Source organism: Clinocottus analis, unplaced genomic scaffold (genome assembly GCF_023055335.1).
Source record: "Clinocottus analis isolate CAN_PGR_092001 unplaced genomic scaffold, fCliAna1.0.p SCAF_12, whole genome shotgun sequence".
In the NCBI taxonomy this organism is placed as follows: Eukaryota; Metazoa; Chordata; class Actinopteri; order Perciformes; family Cottidae; genus Clinocottus; species Clinocottus analis.
Window position 1 is genome coordinate 18,623,330 of NW_027175843.1, and position 20,815 is coordinate 18,644,144.

At 45.9% G+C, this 20,815-nt stretch overlaps 2 protein-coding genes across 3 annotated transcripts in view; both read right to left on the reverse strand.

Annotated features, from left to right (window-relative positions):
• Positions 1 to 702: 702 nt before the first annotated feature.
• Positions 703 to 14,771, reverse strand: epsti1 (epithelial stromal interaction 1). 2 transcript variants are annotated; one of them, XM_068572611.1, is made up of 10 exons: positions 14,523 to 14,771; positions 13,246 to 13,304; positions 13,052 to 13,135; positions 12,865 to 12,938; positions 11,928 to 12,011; positions 9,985 to 10,058; positions 8,328 to 8,412; positions 4,479 to 4,546; positions 3,923 to 4,128; positions 703 to 1,388 (listed from the first exon to the last, which is right to left on the reverse strand). In XM_068572611.1, the coding sequence occupies exons 1-10, from the start codon at positions 14,663 to 14,665 to the stop codon at positions 1,255 to 1,257; spliced, it is 1,011 nt and encodes a 336-aa protein (XP_068428712.1). In that variant the 5' UTR covers positions 14,666 to 14,771; the 3' UTR covers positions 703 to 1,254. The 2 variants fall into 2 exon arrangements, with proteins under 2 accessions (XP_068428712.1, XP_068428711.1); XM_068572610.1 differs by having other exon boundaries at positions 3,911 to 4,128.
• Positions 14,772 to 15,337: 566 nt separating this feature from the next.
• The window catches only part of idh1 (isocitrate dehydrogenase (NADP(+)) 1), a 7,656-nt gene continuing 2,178 nt past the window's right edge, over positions 15,338 to 20,815 (reverse strand). Inside the window, exons 3-9 of the mRNA XM_068572609.1 lie at positions 19,303 to 19,594; positions 18,477 to 18,579; positions 17,994 to 18,171; positions 17,719 to 17,870; positions 17,426 to 17,566; positions 17,146 to 17,308; positions 15,338 to 16,327 (exon numbers count right to left, since the gene is read on the reverse strand). Coding sequence (XP_068428710.1) covers positions 16,234 to 16,327; positions 17,146 to 17,308; positions 17,426 to 17,566; positions 17,719 to 17,870; positions 17,994 to 18,171; positions 18,477 to 18,579; positions 19,303 to 19,594 — 1,123 coding nt within the window. The 3' untranslated portion in view covers positions 15,338 to 16,233. The remainder of the gene's footprint in view (positions 16,328 to 17,145; positions 17,309 to 17,425; positions 17,567 to 17,718; positions 17,871 to 17,993; positions 18,172 to 18,476; positions 18,580 to 19,302; positions 19,595 to 20,815) is intronic.

The window sequence follows — 20,815 nt, forward strand, 5'->3', positions numbered from 1 at the left end:
ACGCTGGTATTCTGCAAAATGTCAATGTTCTTTTAACCCATTAAACACGACATGACAGTAACATAGAAACACAAAAAAAACTGTTGCACACAGCAATTGCAGAGCTTTAATGTTGAAAGAGATATATTCTACATATGTATCGTATAATTTATCATATTTTTTATGTTCTATTCTATATTTATGTTTCTTGACATTTGCACTGCTTGCTTTTATTTTTGTATTTTATTTTTGTCTACTGTTACGCACAAAACCCCAAAATGCAAATTCCTTGTATGTGAAAACAAACTTGACGTGAAACCTGATTCTGATTATCGGCCCTCGATGCTTTATTTTCTAAGCCCAGATTTGTTTGTTTTTTAAAGAATCGAGGCTCTTCCTAATCTCCAGCGCGAAGCCATTTGCTGGATGACATCAGCGGTGAAACGCCTCCTGCATGACTTCATGCCGAAGTAGAAGGGGATTTCTGGTCCCCCGTGTGGAGAGCGACGCCCTTTGTTCTCTGTGGCCTCGGTCAGGTGATAACCATCTCTGCTGTCCGGCCTGAGTGTTGCTACGAGGCGGACATTTACACTGCCCACCTGGAAACCCCACCCTGTTTCGATTCCCTGCACTGATGAAAGAGAACGCGTTGACACACACACACACACACACACACACACACACTGGTAGAGTTCACAAGAAGCTGTTTATTAAAGTCCTGCAAAGCTATTGTGTCGTTGCACTGAAACCTTTCTGCAGCAACAGAAAAATCCCGTTTGGAGATATAAATCTTTTGTTGTCCGTAAGAATCCTGCAATAGATACGTCCCATGTGACTTTGATTATAAGACAAACATAAATGCATCATGTACGTGTGTGTGTGTGTGTGTGTGTGTGTGTGTGTGTGTTGGGAGAGTTTTTCTTCCATCTGCGCACACTGATTTCATTAAGGGCCCCAAATATGATCTGAAGATTGTGAGTCACGACGATGACCTTCAGCTAAACTAGTGAAAAAACCAACATGGATTCGACTCCTCGTCAGTGACGAAAACCCCGACGTGACTCACGATACGAGACAGCGAGCGCTGAATGATTAATGGCATAATCAAACACAGATTACAAAGCAGCACAAGCTGCTCTGTAGGTATATGTCGAATGCAGCTGTCGGCATCCACACCCACCACCAATGTCTTTTCTTCATCCTCATGACGGCTCGTTCTACATGTTCACGAGGCTCGAGCCCCCAAAGTGTCAATATCAATATCTAACATTTAATTCAACGTATATTCAGAAGCGTGAAGGCCTGCTCGTAATCGCTGTTGCACTGGTCCAGGATGTCCTCGAGGAAGGCCCTGTTGTAGTCCGGAAAGCTGTTCATCAGTTTCACCAACGCCCAATCATATTCAGGATCTGGAAAGCACACAGGACAGGAAAGAAATCATCCTCATGGATCCCACTTTATCCCTCATTGTTCCCCTGAGGCCCCTGCTGGGAAGAGGGGCTCTTTGATTGTCGTCATCACTCGCGAGCGCAGCAGTCGGACACGTTTCCTTCTTCTCTTGTTGAGCGATGAGCTATCTATTCGCTTGAACGTTTGCACACACGATCTGTGAGGCAATCCCCAAAAGGCATTTTGTTTGGTTTAAAGAAATCCACTGAAAACGAGAAGGAAAAAAAAAAAAAAAAGGACATGAAAGCTCTTCTGTCTGACCACTTTGGCTTGTCTTCCCCACTGCTTTAATACCACATCGTCCGGCATCAGACGCGCGGCGGTTCTCCCCGCCACAGGCTGGTCCGGTTCAAATGCAGGCCCGGGCAACAAAGCGAGGCGACGGACGAGAGAGGCCGTCACACGACCGTGCAGGAGATTGGCTCCGGCAGGGCGGTGACGGCACGGAAAGATCCCGTCGGCGTGCCGGTGGACACACAGACCGACCGGGGGCTGGCGGACGCGGCCCGACACGGAGAGCGAGGATGTTGCGGGATTTCCGACATGCAGAATTGTACCCGCAGCGGCAGCGCCAGGGGATGGAAGGTTTGAGATGTTCTTGGGTAATTTAGCTCGAACCTCTTCGCTTGAGAAGTCGCCCAGCTGTGGCTCGCTGGTTGCATGGACAGACAAGAGCCTCACCAGGCAGAGCACGGCTCATGAACTGCACAGGAAGATGGTTTTTTGGACTAAGTTGCCCTTTTTTTTTTAGCATGTTCATTTCAAGAGACAATAAAAATGCATGCATTTATTTCAGTGGTTCTCAAACTGTGGGGCGCGACCCTCTAGTGGGGTGTGGAGGTATTACAGGTGGGGCCCAAGGGGAGATGCAGATTCTTACTTTTTTTTTTTTTTTAAAGAATCCTTTATTAATCCCACAGTGGGGGAATTATTCTCTGCATTGTACGCAACATCCTGAGTAGTGAAGGAGCTTTGTGCTGCTGTGAAGCTCTGGGGCTTCAGTGCCTTGCTCAAGGACACTTCAACATGAAACTATGAGGAGAAAACAAGGACCCAACCGGCTTCCTTGGTAATCATTTTTTTTGTCAAATGAGTTATTTTTTTTGCACATATATAACTTTATTTGCATTGTTTTAACAAAGTGATTGCACTTGTTATTAGTTTTTGTCAGATACAGCAACCTGCTTCACTGGAAAGGGATTTACATTAAAAAAAACGAGGATGGAGGAGTCTCAAAAAGTTGGACCATTTTGTTCCAATGTTAGCTTTTTTATTTTGCTTCCTCCAAAGTGGAGCGTGACAGACAAAGTTTAAGAACCACTGCATTATGGGACATATCGTGCTTGTGCACATGCATCTGTAACTGTGGAGTGCCTAACAAGCCACAAACTGAGAAAAGGGCGGCCCGAGAGCAGAAAACAGGTGATTCCACGAGCCAATCAGGTCTGGCTCCACTTCCTTATGTCACACACAGGCTCATGAGACAACATCCCCATATGAGTATCTCCACTGGTCGACGGTTTTGACAACAACATTTGCAAAAGTTGCACCATATGTTTCTCGTGCTCCAATCAGAGCTGACTTTTTTTTGTACATAAAGAGTCAGGCAGCGGGGCGAACGCAGGTGTATTCAGAAAGACAGTACGAGTAAAACAATGCATATTTTAAAAACATATTCGAATGGAAACGCCTAACATGAACCTGAACGAGGATGGTACGTCCCCCTTTAAGTGCCATAAGAGTTTAAGATGTAAAAATATTAAATACCAGAATTATAACAAGCGTTAAAAAAGTAAAATAATCTGCAAAATAAAGAAGACGAGCGAGTGACGCATGCAGACGTGCAGCAGCAGTAAACTGTAAAGAGGTAATAATGTTGGGTTTCTTTTGAGCGGCGGGTTCGTGGCAGCCAGTAAGTTTAAACCTCAGTGTGTTGAATCCTTGCCAACTGTAGTCAAGCCGGACTGTCCTCGTTTGCCTGGGATCCAGAGAATATTCCTCTCTTCTGATGAACAGGAGCCTAATTATTAATACTTATAATAATCTTGTGTGTGTGTTGGTGCCAGGCTTTCATTTTAAAGCCATGTTTCCTGTTTCCCGCCTACAAACTACGCTTAAAACGTGTCCGATCTCTCGCTCGATCCACATCCCCCGGCGAGGGTTCGTGTCCAGAAAGAGGGGAAACACTTTCTTCCACACACTCGTAGACGCAAGCCGACATTTCCCAACAATCTACAAGTATCAGCAGGATCTGAATGCTGGGAGCGACGGTATCGCTGCGTACCACGCATAACTTCCTGCCTCCGCGTTTGTAGCGCGTGAAGCCTTTGATTCCAGCGCAGACTAAACAGACAATCACCGTGCTTCTGAGAAAAAGGGATGAGGTGGGCGACTCTTCGCCGGATTTAGGTTCGGTTAACCAGCGTTGAGCCGGACGGGGAGGAGAGAAGAAGAAGAAAGGCGTGAGAAACAGCCGACGCACTCTCCCGCTCACCGGCGTCGGCTATCCAGTCGGAGGAGCTCTCATCTGGGATCGGCTGAGCGCGGGGCGGTCGCTCCTGTCCAGGGGCGTCGGACGGCCGGTGTCCAAAATACTCGGGCGGCGGCGAAAAGAGACACGCCCCGACGCCTTCCTCCTTCGTCTCCTTCTCGCTCCCACCGGGTCGACCCTCCAGATTGTCCAGAAAGGCTTGGTTCACCCTGTCGAGATGCAGTGAATCAAACTCAAGTGAAACAAACTGCCTTATAACTGCATGCCGGCAGGCAACAAATGGCAACTTTGCGTTACTTCGAAAACTTCCAGAACCCACTGAAATATAATGAGGAGGTGAATAAAGTGCACGCTGAACATTCAGCGAACCCGGCCAACAAATAATGCCTCATCGTTGAGGCCGTCTCACTCATATTTCTCTTCATTCCCACCGTGCAGAGAGTCCTCCATCTCACGCCTCCACTGCGTGCACTGAGCTGCTTAAAGTGTAGTCGGCCTTTATGTCGGAGACAGAAGGAGCATAATCAATCATAACGGCGTGTATACACGTCGCACATACCTCCTGTGCTCCTGCTGTACGTCTCCAGCTCTCCACTCCTCTCTCTGTTTACTCTCCACGGCGTCGCTCTGCCAGAAAAAAAAAAAAGCGTTTAAAGTATGACGGAGAGGACGGCTTCCAGGTAACGCGACCTTGGGAACTGAAAGGTGACTGAGCGGCGTTCACTGCAGATTATTATAATCAGGCTCTGTATTTTTAACACGCTGGGGTCTTTGAGGGCTCTGCTGGACGAAAGGTATGTGGAGATGATACATCCAATGAGATAAGATCGCTGTCGAAAGGATCAGGGCGTGGAAAATGAAAACATTCGCATCCAAAGCAAACACCAAGACGAGGCAAAGCACACGCATGCAATACTAAGAGCAACGCAACATCAGAACATACGGAGCGACGCACATGTGCAGAAGTATGTGGAATATGTGAGCAAAAGAGCAGCAGACGATGACAACATGAATAAAGAGAAGTGGAGGTTCAATGAGTTTGTTTCTCAGCTTGTGCAATAACCAGTTCTGTATAATGACTTTATATACAAAGCAGCGTTTTTATTCAAGGCCAATATTACTCACATTTAACCCTGATTTAAACTGAATTATGTCTACTTTCTTTTAAATATGGACACTTGTATTTAGAGTACACACCCCCCCCCCCCCCCCCCCCCTCTCTCTCTCTCTCTCTCTCTCTCTCTCTCTCTCTCTCTCTCTCTCTCTCTCTCTCTCTCTCTCAGAGGTCAGAGAGGAGGTTATTTGGGATGGCAGGAGAGGAGGAAGGAACACACACCCACCTGTGTGAGCGCTCTGTGCTCCCATCAAAGCCGAGCATCAAATCTCCCACACACACACATTATACACATGCACACACACACGCATACGCACACGCCCACAAATAGAGGATGTGAAGGGGAGATCAATCTGTCTCATGGAGCCATCGCAGAAAGAACAACAGATCCCAGGGTCCCAGAGAGAACCACATCAAGACGTTTGACTTTTGCTGCTCCGCGGCCGCAAGCTTTCATCTCCTGATCGGTGACGTCTATCTGGGAGAGCTGCAGCCTGGGAGAGACTGAGGGGGGAGGGAAGGAACTGAGAGAAGAGCCGAGGAAAGGAAAGGAAAGAAGAGGACAGGAGAGGGATGTAAATGGCAAAAGAGGAAACGAGAGGAAATGGGGAGAAAGGAGCGGGAAGTAGATGGCTGGAAAGGAGACGGGAGGAAATATGAGGCAAGGAAGGAAAAGAAACTAAAGGAAAGGATAGGGAGTGAAAGGAGAGGAAAGGAGACCGAAGGAAAAGAGGAAAGGAGACGGAAGTGAAGCAAAGGATATGACATAAAATGAGAGGAAAGGAGACAGTAGGAGAAGAGGAAAGGAGATGGCTCTGAAGCAAAGGATAGGGAATGTAAGGAGAGCAAAGAAGAGGTAAGGAAAGAAATGCAAAGGTAAAAAGGTAAAAAAGAAAAAGGAATGGAAAGGAGGCATGGAAAAGACACAAAAGGAGAGAAAAGGAAAGGACAGGATAGAAGATAGGACAGGAGGAGAGGAGACAAAACAGGCAAGTTGTGGCAAGAAGACAATAAGGCGGGAAAGGAAAGGAAACAATGAAGAAAAGGAAATGGGATGAGATGAAACAAGGGGAGACGAGAAGACGAGAAGACGAGAAGACGAGAAGACGAGAAGACGAGAAGACGTAATCGGCGAGGAGACAAAGCGAGTTAAGACAAAGTGAGACGTGAACGGGTGAGTCTCTGTTGCTGTCTGTTACCCTGGAATCATCTTGCAGTGAACTGTGTAATCCATTTAGCTGTCAGTGTGTGTGTGTGTGTGTGTGTGTGTGTGTGTGTGTGTGTGTCCCACCATAAAACAAGAGACTTCTTTATTACTGTAACTGACTGCTTTCTCTTTCTTCCTCCACCAGAGTTTGACCCACGGCCTCTCTCTCTTTCTCTCTCTCACACACACACACACACACACACACACACACACACACACGCACACACACAATGATGTCTGGTGAAAAAGTCTGTGAGAAAAAGTGAGAGAGAGACGAAAGGCACAACGATGAGAAAAAAAGCCCAGAAAGAAAACATTTCCTCCGTCCACCGAGGGAGCTGCGTGTGCAGTTTTAACAGCGCTGTCCGTCACCACATAATCTGCTGGAATACAGTGTGGAATACACAGCGTGCCCTCTGGGCGGCTTCCTGCACACTCTTCTTCTTCTTCTTCTTCTCTGGTGTATCATCGCTGACACTAAGCTGGCTGTGAGAACTATTAGCGCCGTGTCTGACTGACTGACAGGAGCCGTCAGCGCTCTCCAACGCATCTGTTTTCTCAGCTAAGAATACCCGCCGGCTCTTGCAATTGATATGAAGATTTAAAGCAGCAAGCTACCAAAAGTTACCCCCAGCGAGGGTTGCCCCTCTTTGCACTGGCGGTGCCGTGTGATTGGCTGTCGGAGGGGTGATGGGTAGGGGGCTAGAGGTGGGGGGGGGGGTCTTGGGTTTCCTCCAGGTACTTTCACTGAGCGCAGGTTATTGCGCCGTGTTCTGTCCTCTGCAGGCTCCTCGCCGTCGTGTCATGTTTTGTCTCCGTCTCGGCTCAGCGTGAACTCTGGGAAGTCCCTTGAACTCCGCCTTACACCCGTTCCCTCCCAGGAAAACTAACACCAGGAGAGGAAGAGAGGCTGAGAAAAGGAAGCAGTGAAAACAACACAAAAAAAGAGAGAGAGAGAGGGAAAGGGAAAGGAGCGGGCGGACCGACGGCATCCAGAGGCAAAGGAGAGGGAAACCGGCGGCCTGTTCCTCTGTGCATCTGCACTTCCTTTTTTTTTTTTAACACGACCGTGAGCTGTACTGCCGTGTGCCCCGGCTCTGACCAGGAGATGATTACAGAGGGGATCTGGCTCCTCGCCCCGCCCGGCCTACTGGGGATACCGCTTAATACCCGCCGCCGCCCCCGGACGATGAAACCTCCCCTCCCGGCAGCGTTTATTCAGGAAACAGCTTACAAAGGCAGATCTATCGGTGTGAACAACCACAGAGCTTCAGTCTCCGACCCCTACCACCACAGAGACGAGACGCAACACTGAACCCTGGAACTCACAGAGCAAGCGCGTGTGTGTGCGCATGCGTGTGTGCGTGTGTGTGTGTGTGTGTGTGTGTGTGTGTGTGTGTGTGTGTGTGTGTGAGAGCACATGTGTAGAACAGAACAGGAGCAGAATGGACATCGAACTGCTAATTTTCCCGGCGGGACCGTCAAGTGTTGACGCACATGCTCGCTAGTTTATATTGTTTATATGCTTATATGTTTTTACTTAAACTCCTAAACTGTTTTGCACTTTTTATTATTATTATTATTATTATTCACTTTATGTTGGACAGAAGAGAAACATACTTTCAGTCTTGTATGTTTGCACATCTGTAAAATTGACAATAGAACTGACTTTGACTAGTAAGCTAGCGAGCTAGCCAGCTAGCTTTTTAATAGCGCCATGCTTTAATGCCACACAGGTTAGAGTAACAAAGCAGAGACAAAGATGTATGTGACGATAGCAATGTGATTGTGGGTGAAGCATTAAGTTGTTGAATGATCTGCTTGTTTTGGCTCGTTTCTGCTCGTCTCGCCTTGAGCCGGTGTAGCTAATGGAAGTTAGCCCACATCAACAGTTCACAATGGCAAAATGGCCGCCGGTCTGACCATCCTGCGAGGTTGATATGAATGGGAACGTCCGTTCTGTTTTTTCTTCTACGGTAAACATGCACACGGGTTGATGCCGCCAGCTTAAACAAAACATGTGAAAGCACATACAAGTGCACACACACACACTCACACACACACGCAGTATGTGGTTGCTGGCTTACCCTGGATGACGTGTGTGCGGCACCGCTGGATGCCAGTGGACCTGAGGCCGTCCTGTCAAACCTCTGCAGAAAGCGCTCGTTCGCCCTACAATAAAAACACACGTTACATTGCCGTCCGGCAGTTACACACTTCCAAAAGACAAACATGGAAACACACACACACACACACACACAGAGATAAATAAGGTATGAAGGAGTATTTGTTTACTCCACAGATGCTCCGCAGGCCTGGGATTCTGACAGTTCTGGATTCCCACAAAGGTTGACCAAGTTTGTTTGTCCCTCGCTGACACCGCGCCGCCCGTTTCAAGAGCGGCGCTGTCCCACTCCGGCTCCTCCGCCCCGTTTCTAAACCTCTTCATTGTTTCTTCAGGTTCACACGTTGGTCTGCTGTCTCTTGTTTTTGTTTCTCTTGTAAGGAAGCCAGAGATGCTACTCGACAAGCCGTTTTCCCTCACAGCCGACTGTATAATATTGCAAAAACATCTCGACTGTCGGGGTAATGGATTCAGAGCGGTCTGCTGCGCTGCTGGAGAACACGGCTTGGAAACCTTGTGCAGACGGAGGAAACTCTAAATCACCACTGTATATACATTCAATATATTATCCAAAATCCTTCATTTTAAAGGGGTGCTACACTGTTTTCACATGTCAGAGTCAGTTCACTCGTCACGGAGAGTGCTACTCGGTGTGTGAAAACAGCTGTATAGATTCCTCTGCCATCACCCAGGCGCTGTTTATTTATGTAATAAATATACTTATGCCAATTAGATGGTAATCCAAATGAGAAATGAAGACGTGATCACATCTTTCGGACCTTTCCTCTAGCGCCACCAGCAGGTTTACAAGGTGGCTTGGAGTGAAATGTTTCGCATACGCATCAGAAGGATTGTCATGAAATTAGTTTCACACGTTCATGTCGCCTCAGCTGTCATATTTCTGTTTCGGGTAAAGCAACAAATAACATCTGCTTAGTGTAGGATGTCGTGGCAGATTGCAACCAACTGAATGTAAAAAAATGCAAAACCTTCTTTCTAGATCAAGTGTACGCTTTGTCCCTTTTGGGCTACTGTAGAAACACGGCGGACTCCGTGAAGACGACCCGCTCTGTATGTAGCTATGAAGGACTCAGGCTATGATTGTACACTAAAATAAAGTATGAATACCCTGGAATGCGACACAGTGGCCCTTTAGCTTGTTAGCATGCTAGCCTGCCGACATTGAGCTCACAGCTCAACCTCTCAGAGTCACTAGCAGGGGTGTTGACCCTTTGTCTTGTTCATTCTGTCTCTGGCAACTAACACAACTTCATGGAGGCGTCCCAAGAAAATGCTTTCTTATTTTACACAAGTTCAGCCTCTGAGACCACTTCCAAGTTTGAAAAAAGGTAATCAGATGTGAAGCTAACGTCGCCTGTCTCCTTGCTTCCCCCTAACTGCTCTTTTCGGCTTTGTCTGCCAACAAAATGAAATAATTACAGCTCATCGGGGGATCAGACGTCGGGCGCTTTCCCTGCAAAAGGCTTTTGGGGATATTGTGACACCCGATGCTGCGTGGATCCGATGCGGAGCCAGCGAGAACACAACAACAAACCCACAAAACAACAGAATGCAGCGCAGTGACAGGCGACGGGACCCGAGTTGATCCGGGCGCTGACCTGGCGTGATCCTGGCTGAACTGCTGCCTCCTCCTCTGCTCCTCCTGACGCCGTCTCTCCTCCAGGCGCTCAGCCTGCGACGCATCAACAGACAGCAGTTACTCCACAGCGCACACCAACGTGCAGTTACACATTCAACACATTTATATACATGTGGTGTGGTGTACAGGCTGCAATTACAGTCTTCTTTTGCACACTATTTACAGATGACATTGACATATATACTTCATGAACACTTGTGGCTTTTGTTTTAACCTACAAAAAGCCCGTGGATAAACAATAAAAGAGCAAAACATGCCAAGATTAGGTTCAATCATGTTCGAAAAATGGATAAAAAAAGTCCACGAGACGCATGTCAAGATCAAGCTTCTTAGAAAACATCCTAAATTATACCGTATGTGATATTTTGTAAGACGATGCATCCCATTTTCTCAATCCCATTGTCATATATAAAGAGATGGCATTCCCTTTCCGCCCCCTCTGTAATTGCGCTGCATTGGCAGGACGGAGACAAAAGTATTTATCTTGAGATTTATTTCATTTTGAGATCGTACTCTGGCACCAGCGGGCCGGCCGCGAGCAGCTCGGCCGTCACCGTGCGCAAATCGAATCGGAGAGCGAGGCTGGGCCGAGTCCGGGAGCGGAGGGATGAGCCGTAGCATTCTCAGTTTTTTTTTTTTTTTTGCGGTTTACGAACGCTTCATCATTTTCCACCCCTTAAAAACCAGCCCAAAACCAAAGTGGGTCTGGATGGATGCATGACCCACAGGCGTGTTTCTGCTTCGGACGAGAAAAAAAAAAGTCTGTTTCACATGCGCCTGTTCTCATTTGCTGGATTACCCGGTGCATTCCTCCGGCTTCACAGAGGTCACGGAGCAGCGGGGGCAAGGTCTGTGGAGTACCGCTTTTTTCGGTCACGAGAATTAACGACCCTTCCACATAACCGTAGCACTCAATTAACCGCTATTAAGAGCGCACGCGGGAGCCAGGCGGTGCCGTGGAACATGTCTGGAAACACACGGGAGCATTAACCAGGTGGCTCTGATGCCGGCGGGCCGCGTGAGGAGAGACGCCGCTCGGCCCCTCGCAGGTGGATGCTTGACTCTGCTGACATCTAGAGGCTAGAAATGATATTGCGTCTCACTGATGGAAGACAAACTAGTGCCATGCAAGTGGGAAACATCTTCCTCCCGAACACCCACGACCACAAAAAAAAACAAAAAAAAGATTCAGACTATTGCTCAAACTTATTTGCCTTTTTTTAAATTTAATAATTCAAAATAATAATAATAATAATAATAATATATATATATATATATATATATATTCACACTTTTGCTCAAACTTGTTATTTGCTTTTTTAAATTTATTTTTATAATTCTAAAAAATATATATATTCAGACTCTTCATCAAACTTTTTTTTGTTTGCACTCGTCAACAATTACAAGTATGACTATCCATCACACAAAGGCCACAGAGGATGACGCTTTCTGCTGAACTCGTGGCCCATAATGCATCGCTGCAGCCACATTGAGCGAGTGGTGCAACTCTTCCCTGGAGAAACACCAACGATTGCAGCTGCCGTTGCTCTCTGCAGCCTCTCTCGCAGCCCGGGGGCCGAGTGCAGCGCATTCCTGACATCTCCTGACAACTCTGGGGTTTGTCAAAAAAGCTCGGTGGGAATTAGAGGAAATCACCGCGCTGACTGAAACACAAACAGATTAGGAGGGCTGAGGTCCATCTCAAATAACTCGCCCGAAGGGTGTTCGCCATATAAAATGTGTGAAATGTGTTTCCTCGTATTGTAATAAGTTCTGTGATTGAAATCTAAACAGAAGAGGTGGCGACGGATTTTAAATTGTTTTTTCAACGATAAATTGAACAAAGATTTTGTTTAAAGGCCAAAGAACATATCGTTCTTGTTATTTTAATCTGGGTCTCACCTTCTCCCTCTGTTTGTCTTTCATCTTCTGGTTCTCCTCCTCCTCCTCTTGTCTCCGCTTCTTGTCCAACTCTTCCTTTCTCAGCTGGAAACAACGACACACACACACACACACACACGCACACACAATATTTATTTGCAATTCAGCCAATACAGAAAAGAAAGAGGACACGTTATCCACCTGAAACATGTTTACTGCATCTCTAAAATTGTGTGTTCGAATTAGCTCCTCCCCCTTTAATCCTCCTTGTGGAGGCAATGTGTAAAAGTACATGTGGGATGGAATATGTGTGGCTGTATGTGGGTGTAGATGCATATGTATAAGCATTTCTTGGTGCATTTATACTCACTATAAGCTAAACTATTGATATTAATATTACTGTTTTGATTATTTACTATTTATTTTTTTTATTTTTATGTTGAGTTAAATATCAAGGATTGTTCTGTTGTGTTTAAAATGCAAAAATTAAAAGTAAAAAAAAAAAATTCGGAATAATAATGACACTAATATAATAATATATAATAGACATATTTTATATAGCGCTTTTCAAAGTACTCAAAGACAGTCATATGGCCAAAATCTGCCATTATATCTTTCATTATGTTCACAATATCGGTCATTTTAAATCTCGATAACAACATACATCATGATATTCTATTTTTTCTGGTAAGTCAATAAATAGTCTATAGAAAATAATGATATGGTTTTGTGCACTCTTGTGTGAATTAAGTGTTTTCTCATTAGATTGTGAACTTTAGTGCAAAATAAGTACATTTTCTGAGAATTCTTTGTGGATTTAATCCATTGTACATCCTATTGCATCATCGCCCGGCGCTGGTAACAGTAAAACTGTGATAATCCCCGACCGAAGCGTGACTGAAACGAGCTGTTTTAACGTGCGTGTGAAGCGATTGACCATCTAAATGTGATGAAGTACCCTCTTCTGCAGTTTGGAGTAGTGTGAGTCCGTCTGCTGCCGCTCTCTGGCTCCAGACAACGTCGCACTACCGCCTGCATGAAGTAAACGGCGCATTGCCTCGCATGAGTCACGTGCAATAAGCATAACGGAGGAAGACGTTTATATAACGTGGTGATGATGATTTGGGGGCGTGCTCGTGGTTTACCCAGCGTCTCTGGAGTCATGTGCACAGCGGGGACTCTGTTCGCCTCCCTCCATCGCTGAAGATCCTCCTCTTCTTTCTGAGCAACTACAGCAACACAAAGCGTCATTACTTTAAACATCAGACATTAAAGAAACTTCCCTTGTTGCATGAGGATCACGATGACGCAGGCGGGACGCATGAGAGCGTCAGCGTACTTCTCATGTTCTCTTTTCTCCGTGACTCATTCGGTGGGAAGACGGTGTAGACGCCTGAGCTGCGACAAGGAAGGAGACAGAACAGCTGTTTAGAGACAAAGTGAGCTGTGGATGCTGTGAAGAAGCAGCAAAGTAGACTGAAAGCTTGGTTAATAATGTGTTTGGACTTGTTTCTGATCAGACATTTCTTGCTATAATCATATTTTGGTTCATTTCAAACTGTATTTGTGGGCCAAAGACTTTGTTTGCGTTGTTTGTGGAGAAAAACAAAGACATCAAAGTGTCTCTGTGATGTAAAATAATATAAAAAACATGGAAATTTAGGTATAAATCCCCCTGCTTATAGTATCTATTTAAGTTTTTCGAACTCTTTTGTACAAAGTATTCTGATCAACTTTTTTTTTTACACAGTCAAATGGAAACTTCAGGTGATTTTTGGAGTTACACGTTCCACCTCATGATGGTATTATGTTTCAGAGAAAACTCCACCACATTTGCATCAAACAAATCAGATGTATTGTGAACTTTTCCTCTGGAACTCTTTCCACTGACCTTCCCATATTCAAAACACAAATCAAAACCCACCTCTTCAGAACTACAAGTTTTATTTTTATTCATCTGTTTGTGTTGTAAAGCATATATGATGATTTAAAAAACGTTTTGTCAAGTGACTTTGAGTAACACGAAAAGCGCTTCATAAATAAATGTATTCCTCAAAAGATGAAGATTTTACACAAATATATCCACAATCGGTTTATAAAACGTTGTTTATTAAAATGCTGCTTTCGTGAGAAACAAAATAATCCAAGCAGCATTCTGCCTACAACTGAGATAGGAAACTGAAAGTAAAAAAAAGCTCCATGCAGCTGTTAAAAGCCGTGAGACAAACATATTTTGTGACAATTTGTAATTATTGTGTTGTTGTTTTTTTGTGTTAAAAACACTAAAAGGTCGTTTGAGTTAGAGCCTAAACGTGTAGTTCTTTGTGACAACTTGGATTTCCGGGAAACAGTGAAGGCGCAGTTTCACTCTCGAATCGTGAGTAACGAAAGTGAAAGTCAGCAGCAGCGGCATTATTATTTATGTATTATATTCTAGTCCATAACACAACAAAAACAAATGCAATAACAACAATTGTTCTTATTATTCCATAATAAACGCTTTACTAACCACCAAAAGAGAGAAGTTCACCCTCGCGAGCTCGCTTTCACGAGCCAACTCTTTTGTGTGTCGTCATTATAAAACACAATTTGCCGCAACTATTGTGTTAAACTCACAACTGCGGCTGTCTGTCCGTCGCCTGCGGGTCTCCGCCGCCAGGTGCGTCTCTGCTCGGGTCCTCAGGTGTTTCACCTGCAGGTGTTCCTGATGTTCCGCGTCTGGACTGCACAGAGTTTGGCGGCATGTTGTTGAGATCCATGACCGGCCGGTCCACAGACACCGTGACACTGACACAGACACCGTGACACTGACACAGACACCGTGACACTGACACAGACACCGTGACACTGACACAGGTACGAGGACTGGACGTCTCCGGACGTCCACGAGACGGCTGGAGGTGGGCGGGCCCCAATGCAGCAGCGCCATCTCCTGGTGAAGGCAGGTGCTGGCGCTATGAAAGTCAATACCACGTGACAACATGACGTCATAAGTGTGCTTCTCAGCTGGTCTTGTGTTTACTGTGTTGCTCATGTTACTGTTTAATGCAATGTTAAATTAATTATGTCATCTATTCAAACTCAATTAAGTTTTTTCTTCTTTTTTTTAAACCTGCAGCTGCATCATTCCAAAGAGATAATCATCCTGAAAGTGCTTTCTTTTTTAATTTACTCTTACCTAGTAACATATATACTGATATATAATAGAGTATATCAAAGTGTTGACCTTATAACATAAAACATATTTAAAAAAACAGCCCTTGTGGCTGCAGAGAAAAACTAATTTTAGTATAGGAATGCCATTTTTCGCAATTTTCGCCATGAAACATCTGGAGTTCAAGAGGTTAATACAAATATATGTAATCACCAGATTGACCAACTTGTTTTCAACCTTAAATGACATCAGCACAAAAGAAAAAGAATGACAAATATTTCTTCAAAAACTCGTTTATTGTGAGTTACAGACTGAACGGGCATTACATTGATTACAAACCAACAGACTTGATGGAGACCTTCTTGGCAGAACATACCGGATGGCCGCACACACGCACACACACGGGAAGCACAAATAAATACACCTCCTAAACAACTGACAAGTAACATTAATAAGAGAACAAAATCTTTAAAAAAAAACAAACTGTATTGTATTCGTTTACAAGTTGTGTAAGAAATCCTTAAAATGTAAATGCTCGAAATGAACAACATCCACCCGTTTACTGTGCGTCTGGCGGTGCACGACAGTAAAACGCGGTGCGCACGGCCAATCCACGACCACGAGGAGGGGTCAAATTAGAGGCCGACGGAGCTCTCGCTGAGGTTTTCAGCAGGCACTAAAGAAACATTTAAAAAAAAGAAGCAGCTTGAGGTATTGTTAAAACATTGCGAGACAAAAGGGGGCGACAAGAATCAACCGATGACTTTGACACAAAACTAATAAGGCAGTGAGCGTCCCGGGGCTCGCCCCGCCGTCTGTTGCACAGATCACCAACAAATACTGACAACACGCACTCACTTCAGGGGACGTAGTGCAACGAGGGTAAACAAGGTCAGTCGAGCGTCTGCGTCACGAGTATGGCCGCCTACTGCCGATGGGTTATCGAGGATGATGGCCGACACCGATCGGGGGTCCCCTTTCCTCCGGGACGAGACACCCGGCTCCATCACAGTGAATGACATGGTTTCAGTCTCTCCCGGAGTACCCGGGCACACACTCCTCCATCCCTTCCTGCTCCAGCGTCAACTCCTGTAGGTGTGTCTGTGTGCATGCGTTTGAATGTGTGTGTGTGTGTGTGCGTTTGTGTTTAACAGGTGAGGCTGGGAGGTGAGATCACAGTTTGGGCGGGTTGGCCATCTTAACCTTCAGGTTCTCCGCCAGCTTGTCCAGGAAGTCGAAGGTGTTCAGGTAGTCGGTGCGCTGCACTCTGCAGAAACGGAGAGAGAGAGGAGGGAAGATGAGGTTAAGTTGAAGCTACAGAGGTTTCATTTGTCCATGCAGCACATCTAAAGTAGACCAAGAACAAGACAGTTATTACAGAGTTATGACAAATTCAACACCTTGTTGACTTCCAGTGAGACTTTAATGTTGACGCAGCCACAGTTTTATTTCCTAAGTGTTTGTTTTGTTGGGTTTTGTTGTTCCTCTCCAAAAGAAAATACTCTGCTATGATTCATATTTCGTTTAATGTAATTTCTGCACAAAAATAGTACAAAATAAAAATCAGAAAAGCAGCTAGAAGCATATTTACTCTCGCTCTTATTGGGAAATTATGCATTTGCGAGTATTCACATATCCGTTTGACCCTGGAGGAGTCCGTTGTGCAAGTTCAGTTGCCGTCTTTTATTTGTTTATCTTGTTCGCTTCTGGCCGACACAACATTAATGGATGTAAAAACGGACAATAATATCTCGTGGGATATTTCCGTAGATAATTGGAGGACGCTCCAGGGTCTCGTTAGGATCCCCAAAAAAACGCTCAACCAGCTTCGCTGTCAAAACTTTAACTCTGCTGATGCGAAGTGTCTCAACGATTAGATTCAGAGGAAATAGTTTGCCCAGCGTACGTTTGAAGCTCAGATTCCAGAGAAGTACACGATTTATTTAGCGTTCATGTACTTTCATAACATATTCACATCCTGCTCTAACGATGTATGTTCTACTTCATACAACAAAGCCCACGTCTAAGTGCCGGATGCTGAATGATGCATGCAGCGACACCGGACAAAAAAAAAAAGAGACTGACTTTGGCAGGGTTTTGATGCAGATGGCCAAATCCTTGGTCATGAAACCAGCCTCGATGGTCTCGATGCAAGTGGCCTCCAGCGCCTCAGAGAACACCCGCAGCTCCGTGTTGCTGTCCAGCTTGGCCCGGTGGAGCAGGCCCTGCGTCCACGCAAAGATGGAGGCTGAAAAGGGGGGAAAAACATATTATTACACACAACGCATACGTCATAATTAGAGATTACATGAAGGGAATCTTTGTGGTTTTTTGGAGAGGAAGTCTGGGTAAATGCTCGTGGTACCGATGGGATTGGTGGAGGTCTCCTTCCCTTGCTGGTGTTGTCTGTAGTGGCGAGTCACGGTGCCGTGGGCGGCCTCAGACTCCACTGTGCGTCCGTCGGGACAGATCAGCACACTGGTCATCATGCCCAGCGAGCCGTAGCCTGAAACACAAAACCAGCAGAACATTTATCTAAACAAAATAAATCCTCAATTCTCAATTCTTTTTTGTTTTGCCAGAGTTATAAGAAGAGTTTCTGCACATTTATTCACAGAACTTCGAGCGGAGGATGCGACAGCGTCGTTTTCGACCGACCTTGTGCCACCGAGTCCGACTGCACGTCTCCGTCGTAGTTCTTGCAGGCCCAAATGAAGCCTCCGTCGGACTTCATGGCTTGGGCCACCATGTCGTCTATCAGGCGGTGCTCGTACCAGATGCCCTTGGCCTCGAACTTGGCGCGGTATTCCCTGGAAACGCAGGGAGGTGGACAACAGGTCTGAGTTGCAGAGTGTGTGTGGTGAGACAGAGAGAGAGAGAGAGACAGAGAGAGAGACAAGGAGAGAGAGAGAGAGCGATCTAAAAGTCCGTACTTCTCGTAGATCTCCTGGAAGATGTCTTTGAAGCGACCGTCGTACTTCTTCAGGATGGTGTTCTTGGTGCTGAGGTAGAGCGCCCAGCCTTTGGTCAAAGCCATCTGGAAGGAGCTGTGGGCGAAGTCCTTGATGGAGCTGTCCGTGTTGTACATCCCCATGGCAACGCCACCTGTACCTGGACGGGCGACAAACGAGACGCATTGAGTATTGTACGTATGCGTTGTGTTATCTTGACTAACACGACGCGGAAACGGGGCAACGCGCTTTCACAACGTGACGCGCACCGATGAAGGAATAATACATCCACTCAACCTTTCTCATCCATTTTCAGGACACATAGATAAGCCATATCTGGTATTTCCCCCCGTCATTTGTAGACTTAAGCGCGCGGAGCAATTGTTGCCTGAGCCGCCTTCCCCTACAGGGCTTGTATCATCAGACCGTTCACATGTGGTGCAGCGGGTCGGCTGCGTTTCTTACCCTTAAACTCATGGATGACATATTTGACTGGCTCTCCGTTAGCGGGCGTGTAGGTCATCTCCACTTTCCCAGGCCCGGGCACCACAAAGTCTGTGGCTTTGTACTGTGGGTGTAGGAGGAGAGGGGGGGGGGGGAACAAGGAGAAACACAAGCGGTTAATTCTACTGCAACATTGCTGATTCATTCCCCCCCTACACACACACACACACACTTAACCACACAGCTGCTACAGACAACTTTAGGAAGGTTTGAGCCTCGTCCTCGTGAAATTGTGTGGGATCAAAGTTCGAAACGACAATGGCGAAGTCATAAACACCTCGGCAGCAGAGTACATAATATGAACACCTCCGACGTCCGTGGGATATTATGCAATAAGCGGCCGTGTGACCCTTCACCTGCACAACTCTCTGCAGAGAGGAGGAGTGTTGACCCTGGCACAGTGCCACGAGCTAACCAATGATCTCCATCTCTGGCGTAGCTTCAACTGGTTCAATCTTTAGACGCAGGACGCTACCGTCCAAAAGCACGGCCGATGAAATATAATTATTGACCGGGTTTCTCCTGACGATATAACCTGTAGTCACCGAGCTCACACGAGAGTCACACAGCAACCCCGAGGTTTAGCGGTAACGGCGGTGGTTTTGCCAGATAATAAAAGGGTGTTGGTTTCTGCACAAAGATAAAAGACTCTCACGTGAGTTGCTCCTTTCAGCGGGTTGAACCGTATTTAAAGCTGGAGCCATGTTTGGAGGTTTGATCTCAACCCCAACGTGCATTTCTCAACGTTTTGCATCACAGAAACAGAGTGTACAACGCAGTGAGGTACCTGATCTCCGTGGGCGTGCCTGCCGATGATGATGGGCTTGGTCCAGCCGGGCACCAGGCGGGGGATGTTCTTGCAGAGGATGGCCTCCCTGAACACGGTGCCTCCCAGGATGTTGCGGATGGTGCCGTTGGGCGAGCGCCACATCTGCTTCAGCTTGAACTCCTCCACGCGGTTCTCGTCCGGCGTGATGGTGGCGCACTTGATGCCCACGTTGTAGCGCTGCACCGCCTCCGCCGCCTCGACCGTCACCCGGTCGTCTGTCGCGTCGCGGTTCTCCATGCCGAGGTCGTAGCTTATTTTACAGGAAGAGACGCAGAGAATAAGAGTTATGATTATTAGTACCGGAGAGAAATGTGTTGAAAGGCTCTAAACCATTATTATAGAATTGCTTTTAAGTGATGTCGTCTTTTTATGTTTTTATTTTGATGATCTATTGTGTGGTTCTTTTGTCCGCAAGGTTTTGTTTGTATATTTTATATGTTTGTTTGTTTTCTACTGTTCTTTTTGGCTTCTTGTTTGGTTGCGTTCAATGCTTTTATGGTATGGTCTTTTTTTGTTTGCCGCCATTTGGGTCGTGTTTAGGCTTTGCAAATCTGTGAAAGCACTTTGTAAACTGTTTTTAAAAGTGCCATATAAATAAAGTTATTAAAATACCAAAACAATTACAGTTTCAACACTTATTTGCAGCCTTTCTTGATTCTACAAACACACCAAACTATGTCTGTATCAGTGTTAATAAATAACCCGTTAGTAAAATATTGTCAAAGGTTAGAAACGTTTCTCAATTTTAAAGCTGATCAAAAAGGTTAATAAACAAACTTAATCTGTCAAATATTTACTAGCGGCTGCTATTCCATGACACTTTTTTTTTTATAGTAAATGCAACAGACATTATTTAGTCAGCAGTCCAAAAGATTCCCATGTGTGTGCCTTTAATTATGAGAATATGCAGAGAAGTAAGCAGAAGATACGGACCAGACATTTATCACAGGATGCCATAAAACCAAAGCGCTCTGTTTCAAGAAGGACAGTGATCATCTCTGCTTCAGTTTCACAAACATCCCGGAGCACTGAAAGTGAACATACGCCTCTGTTTTAGTCCGCTAGGAGCTAATCTGGGAATGCTACAGCACACAGGCTGCAATGTGGCACATTATCACGGTGCCAAAGGACATGACCGACATGAATAAGTAGTGAAAGGAACAACTCAACTTGCTGTTTTTATTCACTCCTCGTCTCATCGCTAATTAGAATTTCTTGGAAGACCTGACCGAGTGTTAGCATCAGGAATAGCCGCTGGCCTGCTGCCCCACTTCTCTGTGCTCCCTCTGTACTTCTTTACACGCCTGTTACTGCCATGAGAGAAGGAGAAAAACCAGCGAAGCAACAGGAAGACAAAGGAAACAAGGAATCGATTGTGCAACGACGACGGGCCCGCCGCCAAAGCCGCTCCACAACAAACCAGAATGAACGTTTACTGCTTGATACAACTGGAGGGAGCTTATCGTTCCCT